This window comes from Chrysochloris asiatica, unplaced genomic scaffold (assembly GCF_000296735.1).
Source record: "Chrysochloris asiatica unplaced genomic scaffold, ChrAsi1.0 scaffold00048, whole genome shotgun sequence".
NCBI classification, from domain to species: Eukaryota; Metazoa; Chordata; class Mammalia; order Afrosoricida; family Chrysochloridae; genus Chrysochloris; species Chrysochloris asiatica.
This window is the reverse complement of record NW_006408566.1, coordinates 5,767,702-5,776,439: the sequence shown is the minus strand read 5'-3', so window position 1 is coordinate 5,776,439 and position 8,738 is coordinate 5,767,702. Positions and strand designations below refer to the sequence as shown.

Sequence of the window (8,738 nt, the reverse complement as noted above, 5' to 3'; positions counted from 1 at the left end):
TTTTGAATCTTGATTTCCCTGGCATACTATTATAAAATAGACACTTGAGGGGGAGAGAAAGGAATAGCCAGAAATATCACCATAGAAAGCTTATAAGTCTGTCTTCTGCCTATAACTGATTGGAATACCTAAAATGGGGCTACAACATGCCCAGTGAAGGAGGCTTCCTGTGGATCCTCTGCATTGCATAAGACTATAGGTGGAATCCTGAACCGCATCCAGAATCTTCTGAGGTGGTAAATTTCCACTTGAAAGGCCATGCAGATCAGCCTGGAGTGGCTAGAAGAACAGAAGATACTCTTTGAAAGAAAGACTGACAAAAAAAATACAAAACAATTACATCAGTCCGACTGATTACTACAAGAACAAGCAAGTTACTCGCCTAGAGACATCAAGGCAAGTGGTCGGGTCCCCTCAGGGCAAACCCCCTTCCAAGACTAAGACACAATGAGAATATATGCTCTGATTGGTGGTCACGTTTGTCACCAATAAGGGGAAGTGAGGGAAAAACAGCAATGATGCTGGGAGCTAAGACCTACAACGTTCAATAGACTCCTGTGAATGCTGGTAGAGATGTAATCGGCCAGCAGTGTGGCAAGATATGGGGACTCTTGGGCCCAGAGTCAGTGACATAGTCACAGAGGACTAGAGTGGAGAGTGAAGTGTCCAGCTGATAAGAAGAGAGGGCATATGCACAGGAACACCCACACTTACAGATAATACCCACTTGACCTGGCTTCAATGACTGGATGATCGGAATTCAACTAGAAGGAGGAAAAAGAATAATCTGATACAATTTGATTAACTTGACCTACATCTATGGATGCAGTAGCTCAAAAGAGGGAACAAATCTTTACAGTGAGGATCATTCCACCCCCTCTATGCACAGAGTACACAGGGATGGGCAACTTGGACATTGGCTACCCAAAATGAGGGGGCTACAAAGGCAAGAAGTGACTGGCTTACAAGCTTTCAAGAGGGAGCCTAGATCCAGAGGGCGTGGAGGTAGGTAGAATCTTCACTGAGTAGTATCCAATCTGTCTGGGCGGGGCTGGTGAAAGGAGATGCAGATAGGTCTCTTGTGAATAATTGTTATCAGGACTGATTGTGAGGGTTGGGAATGGAAAGGTAGATGTTTTGTAGCAAAGGAGGGGAGTGATTGACTCTATAGTCTAGGAGCGGAGGTCCCTGGGACCTTCAAGGGAGAAGAGCAGAGAGCGGGACCCTACCCAGAGAAGCAGTGACACCAGAGATGGAGGCAGAGATGATGATGTGTAGAAATGGAGCAGCTGGGGACTTTAGACCCAGAGAGGGAGAGCGGCTCTGTGCAGGGTATACCCTTTGGTTGGTTTATGATGCATGGAGGGGATTGTAACCACGGCAATGAAACGATATACAATAGGATGAATGCATACTAATGTACTTCTATGTAAACTATCACATAATTCACAATAAAACATTATTTAAAAAAAAAGAATGAGGACTATTTTAGAACAGCAGTGTGGTTTTGTTGTTTTCTTCTAGATTAAATGAAGCTTTAAAAAAAATTAAATGAGTAAAAGTTCACATTCAAACATTTCCTTTATCATGTGCCTTTTTTCTTTCATCTTTAACCCTGTTTCAGAAATTCCCTATAGGGCATCGCTGAACTCATACGCAATAGACAGCTTGCGGCCCAGAGTGGTATACGTCCTATGGATGACAGGTCTCACAGCTGCTGGTGAGAGCCCCCGAGGAAACGAGAGGGAATTTTATCTGTCAGGTAAAAGACCACTTTATAGACAGCAAGCCCATCCTGGATTCTTGCTGTGCACACCCACTACATCTGACCAGACTTTCTTTAATTCACTAATTACTTTCTTGCTGTTACATGACTGCACTCACTGTTTTCCCTCCCTGGAGTGCTCAAACTGTTAACTGTCTGCTTGGAGACAGTGGCTACATAGTTTTAAAAACTCAGCAGAAGTATTTCTGCCTCAGGAAGCCTTCCCAAAGGCACTTTCATGTTTCCTTCATAATCATCTGCAGCACTTATTACGCACTTGACCCCCACTCTTACCTCTGAATCCATTAGGGCAAGGACTGATATCTGTTTATCTTTATCCCTGAGGTCTAGAAAAGGTCCCAACACATGCTCATAAAATATCTATTCAGTGAAAGATGAGAGTAACACTGAGGGTAGCAACAGCAGTAATTGTATATTGGGTGGTGGTATGCCAGCCATTGTGTTAAATGCTCAGCACACCTTTGATCATTCTACTCCACAGGTACTCAGTATGAGTTAAGTAAAAAATGAGGGTGATAATTATGCCTTTTTACAAGTGAGGGAACCAAAGTACAGGAAGATTACCCAAGGTTATAAAGGTAATAAGTGGTAGAATGATGAATCTAGAATGATGATTTGAGTTATGTAAGTTAAATTAACTTTGAGTACATGACTAAGTGAGCCAGCTGCCATGGGCTTTCCTCCTCCGGTTAAGGTTCTCTTTGGAAAAGCTTGCTTGTATCTGCTCCAAACATAAAATAGGCATTCTTGCTTTGTGACATGGTGCATTAAATTAATCACTCAGGACTTTGCTTTTTGCTAGGGACGGCTCCCCAGGAGTCACTCATGTGAAGGTTAACTTGAGAGCAATTAAGATAAAGGACTCAGCATCTTTATGCAAGTCCCATCTGCCCAGGAAGGAAGGCAGATGCTAAAGAGATGTCACATTCTGCCAACTGTGTAGGGTTGTAACAAGGTGCTTTCATTAACTACCCAGTTCAGCCCCTCTCATAAAATCCTACCTTCCCCCACTCCCTCATCCCACCCCACTACCACACACACACACACACACTTCACCCTTTCTCCCAGCGTTTCCATTTAACCATAAGAATCCTTCTATTAAATACCCAACCCTGATAGTCTACCTCTTGTAACCCACCAAGCCTCAAGGGCCTTCAGGCTACCATTCAAACTCCCTAGTTAGCAGGCTCTGTGAGATCTGCCTTTATCCCTGCCACAGGCCCCATCATTCTGTATGCTAAAGTGATAGCAGGCATCTGCAGTTTCCAGCTGTGCTCCTTCCATGCTTTTGCAGTTTCCTTTTTCTAGTCTGCTCTTCTTGAACTTGCCCACTTAGCTGACTCCTGTCTATGCTTCAACTCTAAACTGTGGACATTGTGCCTTTTGTGAAACTTTCTTGAGCCACTCAGGAGATTGTTTCCCATGCTGTGCCCTGCAGCATTGCCTTGCCCATGCCCATTTGTAATGTATCCCATGGCATTATGGTTTACACATTTACACACTTGTTTCCCATACTATTTTTATCACTTCTTAGTCCTAGTCAGCTTTATGTCCCAGCACCTGATGGGAGTGGGTAAGTAAATCAATAAATGTTGGCTGAATTAATGAACGACTCAGACAAGTGATGAAATGTTGTAGTTCTCATCATAGGAAGGAAAAGAAACAATTTCTAAGACCTTAAATAGAAGACCTATTCAATGGTTTGGTAAAATGAAGTCATCATTTCTTGAGTCTATTCATATACTCTGCCAAGTGCTTTAAGCACACCATCTTTAATCCTTATAACTCCCTGCATGGAAGACATCATCATTCACATTTTACAGCTCATGAAACTAAGGTCCAAAGGTTATACACATCTGTTAGTGGCAGAAACAAGACTAGAACTCTGAGCTTTCAATTCACAACTAGTGCTTTGTATGTCATATCTCATTTCCTTCTGCCCCTCCTCCCTGAGAGCCATCGTAGTATCACCCATTGGATCAACTGAATGAACATAAACTAATAGGCCTTGTTCCTGAGCCCAGCAACTCAGGCGTTCAGAGTAGAGGGCAGGGGATTCACACAATAGGACTTTGAATTGCTCATTGACAAGATCTCAGTCACAGGATTTGCTAACTTTTTAGGTAAAACCAACTGGAATACATTTGTGGCATCAAGCATTTGTATCGCTGTCATCATGGTGGCCATTTTCTCAATACGTTGCATCCGGCAAAAGTGAGTTGGTTACACCTGCCAATTTGGTAACTATATGCTTTTAAATAATAGCTGTTGTTGCTAAGGGTCAGAGAAATAAACACATATATTTTTGGTAGAAACTGAATTTACTCACCCTCCCTGGGCAACAAATGATTTAAAAATGTTACAATCTAACAATTTCTCAGGAGGAATTTGTTCTAAACATATCACAGATATGTTAAATGGAGCTATTTAGTGTCTAATACACCCACTGAAATGTCATGCATAAAAGTAAAAAAAAAAAAAAAATTGAAACATAAATGACCAATTGTTGTTGTTGTTGTTGTTTAGTGCTGTGGAGTCAGTTCCGACCCATAGCGACGCTGTATAGGGTTTCCAAGGAGCTGATGGTGACCTTACAGTTCAAACGGCTTTTCAGTCTGGCGCATTAACCCACAGCGCCACACCAGGACTCTAATTAATTTTATTAGTCACAATATGCATCACTGGATAACAATATATGTCTTTACTGAAGATGATGTAGAAGAAAATGAAATGGATATTTGCTATATTTTATATAAGAAAAGCAGGTTGCAAAACACTATGTGCTCACATTAAAAAAAAAATAATGTGTATAGATATATACACATGTGCACATTCAGGATATGTTAATGAGCATGGACTGGTTGTATATAACATAAAAGCCAAAATAATCTGATGTAAAGTAGCCAGCAGTTTCTGATTGACAGGAGAAGGAAGTAACCTTTGTCAGAGGGCTGGTGTGGTGGATCCATAGTCATCAGGAACCTGGGCTCCATCTAACTTTCTGCTCCACGTTCCTGACATTGGCTTCCATCCTCAAGTTCACTTCATGCTCCAATGGCTGACTGCAGGACCTACAATTACAGAAAGATGTGAGGAAGGCGCCCACACGTCCCTCTTAAGGAACTTTCCAGAAGTCATTCAGGACACTTTCAGTTCATATTGTTGGCCAGCATTTGGTGTAGCAAGTGAAGCTTAAAGTATGTTCTTTTAATTGGGCTCCTTATTATCCCAAACTCAGGACTCTACCTAAGGAAGACGGGAAAATGGGTAATGGGTGGCAATTAGCTCTCTCTGTCCCAAGCATGGATCCTTGTTATTGTTGTTGTTAAGTGCCACTGAGTCAGTCCGACTTATAGTGACCCTGTATAGGGTTTCCAAGAAGCAGCTGGTGGGTTTGAACCACCAAGCTTGAAGTTAGCAGTCCAGTACTTATCCTACAATGCCACACCAGGAGTCCAGCGTGGGTCCCTAAGTGGTGGTTCTGCGGGTTAATGCGCTGGACTGCAAGGTTGGATTGAATTGCAAGGTCGGTAGTTCAAGTTCACCAGCTGCTCCTCAGAAACCTTATACAGGGTTGCTACGAGTTGTAACTGACTTGACTTGACAGCACTTAATAACAACAATTATCCTAAAGGAGTCCTGCTGTAGCACAGTAGGATAAGTGCTGGACCACAAGGTCAGCTTGAACCATGAGGTCGGTAGTTCAAACTCACCAGTTACTCCTTGGAAACCCTGTACAGGATCATTATGAATTGGAACTGACTCGACAGCACTTAACAACTGATAAACAGCCAACTAGGATCTCATGCACCCTCTTCTGGGTATGAGTGAGTATCCGTTAGTAGGAAGGCCAAGCTGCTGTAACAAAAAGATTCCAAAATACAGTGGCCTAAACAAAACAGAAGTTTAATTCTCTGTCATATAATAGTCATGAAGTAAGTCATGAGGTTGTCAGGCAGCTCTGATCACACAGTCATTTAGAAATTCAGTGTTCTTTCATGTTATTAGTCCACCAATAAAGTGGCATTGTCCTCATCTGCAAGACATATATTAGGTCATAGGCACCTTTGCTCACATTTGTTGGGAGAGACATTAGTCACATGGCTATGTTTCTGGCTTCAAAAATCTTACATGTATTCCAGAAGCTTAGCATTCTCATTAAACATCAAAGCTTATTAAAGCCAAGACTAGTGTCTTTAGGATTCCTGGTGTGGTACTGTAGGATCAGAACTGGACTTTGAGCCACATGATCAGCAGTTCAAACTCACCAGCTTCTCCTTGGAAACCCAATACAGGTTCACTGTGAGTTGGAACCAACTGGACAGCACTTAACAACAACAGTGTCCTTTCGGAAAAATATATCCCATATTAGTGTTGAATTTTTTAAAGTTATTCAAAATATTTAAGTAAAAAACATTTATAGGATATTTTCCTTCTACCTTATAAAAGTACTGCATACTCAGTTTAAAATATTTTTTAAACTCAGAGATATAGGGGGGAAAAAGAAAGACACTTAATTCCTCCCATCATTAAATACAGCTCAGATTTCTTTCCCTCTTATATGGTTTTTTTTTTTTTTTTTTTTTTTACATAGTTATATTCAAGCTATTTGCAGAAAATGGTATTTGTGTTTGTTTGTTTCTGTTTTTTGCTTTCATCATCATAATTTCCCTGTCATTATAAACTATTGGTAAACATTAAGTAACTAAGTAGTACGCTTCCTAAGAGTAGAGACCATGTCTTCATTGCTATTCTAGCATGTGGTACTGTGCTGGTTATGTATTATTAGGGTTCAATCAATGTTGCTGAATGAGTGAAGGGATGGTTGGATAGTGACAGGTAGCTAAACACTAAACACATGAAGTGAAAGTTCCCTAGTTTATTTAGCAAATCCCAAGTGGCTGAAGTGACAATTCACAGGAAGCCACTCTAGCCTTGGATAATACATCATCTTCCTCCTTTAGTGTTCATAGCTTACTCATTTTCAGAGAAAAGCACACCCTACATAGAAGTCACTGCACTAAGAACCTGTGTTTCCATGTCACTGTGTGCACATTTAACTGGACATCATTGTTTGTTTGTTTTTATCTTTAGGATATTTGTTCTCCTTTCAGTCCTCAGACCTCAGTGGTGTAGCAGCGACATTCCAGACCCGGCAAACAGCACTTGGGTTAAAAAATATCCCATCGTGGAGGTAATGTAAAAAACCTTCCTTAGTGGCTAGTTGATAGGGTATGAGTGGCCACTTTCAGCTCGTCCTTGTAAATCAGAAGTGCCGCTTGCACAGAAATACTATGAGTGGATGGCTTTAACAAACAGAAATGTATTCTCCCATAGTTGAGGAGGCTGGGAGTCCGAATTCAGGGTGCCTGCTCTAGGGGTGTTCTCTTTCTGTTGACTCTAGAATAGGTTCTTGCCTCCTTTCAACATCTGTAGGTTTGGTGTTCCTCTGGAATCTCCATGTGTCTTGCTATCAGTCTTCCGTGGGTCAAGGAGGTTTTCAACATAGAGACCCTAGATCCCAAAAGTATGCTCCACTCCTGGCTTTTCTTTTTTCAGTGGTAAAGAGGTCCTTCTGATATCTGCTCACTTGTTTAAAGAAATTGACTAAAGATACAACCTAATCTGTAGATTGTATTCTGCCTCACTAATATCAGAGGTTAGGATTTATAACATGTAGGAAACTTACATTATACTGAGAATCATGGTGTAGCCAAGTTGATGCATCTTTTTGGGAGAAACAATTCAATCCATAACAGAAGGAAACCTGGGTTTTTAGAGTCTGTGGATAAGCTGAAATCCCTGTGCTAAGTTACCATCTGAATCATCATCCTGTTTTCCTCCTGGATTTAATAGTAGCACAAGCACAGAAATTTTCTGAAGACTGAAAAACCTATAGCATTTTGTACCTCTATACTTAGACACATAGGAAATCTGTCTCATTCTTTTTTTAAACATTTGTAAAAGGGGCCTTCAGATAGTTCATGGAAAAATGGAACTAAACGACAATGCAATTTTTCCACAAATGTACCCAGAGTGTTTAATCTGCACATTCTCCTTATTTCAACTTATTTAAATATATATATATATATATTTGTCATTTGCTGATCACTAGGCTGAGCATTGATTCATTCAAACTCAAGAGAATTGAAGCTTTACTGTGACGTTCCCAGTCCTGCCTGCGCATAGAACAGATAAACAGAGTGCAGACTATTTTCGTTTGGGCAGGAAGCCAGGAAGCTATTCCTTTCTGCAAGGAAAGGGTTTTAAGCTGGAGAGGTCACTCAGGAGGCAGATGAGAGGGCTGAGGCAGAGAAGGGGGTGGCCACCGTGCTTCCTACGAGGTCATGATATGCTCATGAGAAGGTGTGATGTCCCATCTGTGGTGGAAGAGGCAGCCAGTAGGAGCTATCTAAAAATGGGGCAAAGATGAATGCAGTTAAGTGGAGCAATCAGGGAGACAAAATTGTTGGCCAATATACTTCTTATGGAAAGAGCCCTGGTAGTGTAATGGGTTATAAGTTGGGATGCTAAACTCAAGGTCAGCAGTTTGAATCATCCAGTCGCTCCTTGGGAGAAAGATGAAGCTTTCTGTTCCCATGAAGATTTACAGACTCAGAAACCCTATCCAAGATCACTATGAGTCGAAACTGGCACATGACCACCAATGTTACTTCTCATTGCTTGGGGCCTTGTCAGCTCCAGACTCCCTTTCTCCGAACTCAAAGCCCCTTTCCTGCAAGATTCTTCTCTTCACTTACCCAATACATTTGGTCATTCACACCTCTCCAGGCCGGAAGCCAGTGGTCTCAGCCATGTCTGCCGCAGTAGGAATTAAAGCCACTGAATTTTTGTGCATTTTGATGCAAACCCTGCCCATGGGCAACTTGCCTGAGTTTCATTCTTTGTAAAATACAAATTAAAAGTTGTTGTTGTTAAGTGCCTTCGAGTC

The 8,738-nt window shown here is 41.5% G+C and overlaps 1 protein-coding gene across 2 annotated transcripts in view; it reads left to right on the top strand.

Moving 5' to 3' along the window:
• Window positions 1-8,738, top strand: part of IL12RB2 (interleukin 12 receptor, beta 2) — a 123,799-nt gene that overhangs the window by 105,898 nt on the left and 9,163 nt on the right. For both annotated transcript variants that reach the window (XM_006862431.1, XM_006862430.1), the window contains 3 exons: window positions 1,625-1,762; window positions 3,910-4,000; window positions 6,881-6,980. In XM_006862431.1, the coding sequence (XP_006862493.1) occupies window positions 1,625-1,762; window positions 3,910-4,000; window positions 6,881-6,980 (329 nt within the window). The remainder of the gene's footprint in view (window positions 1-1,624; window positions 1,763-3,909; window positions 4,001-6,880; window positions 6,981-8,738) is intronic.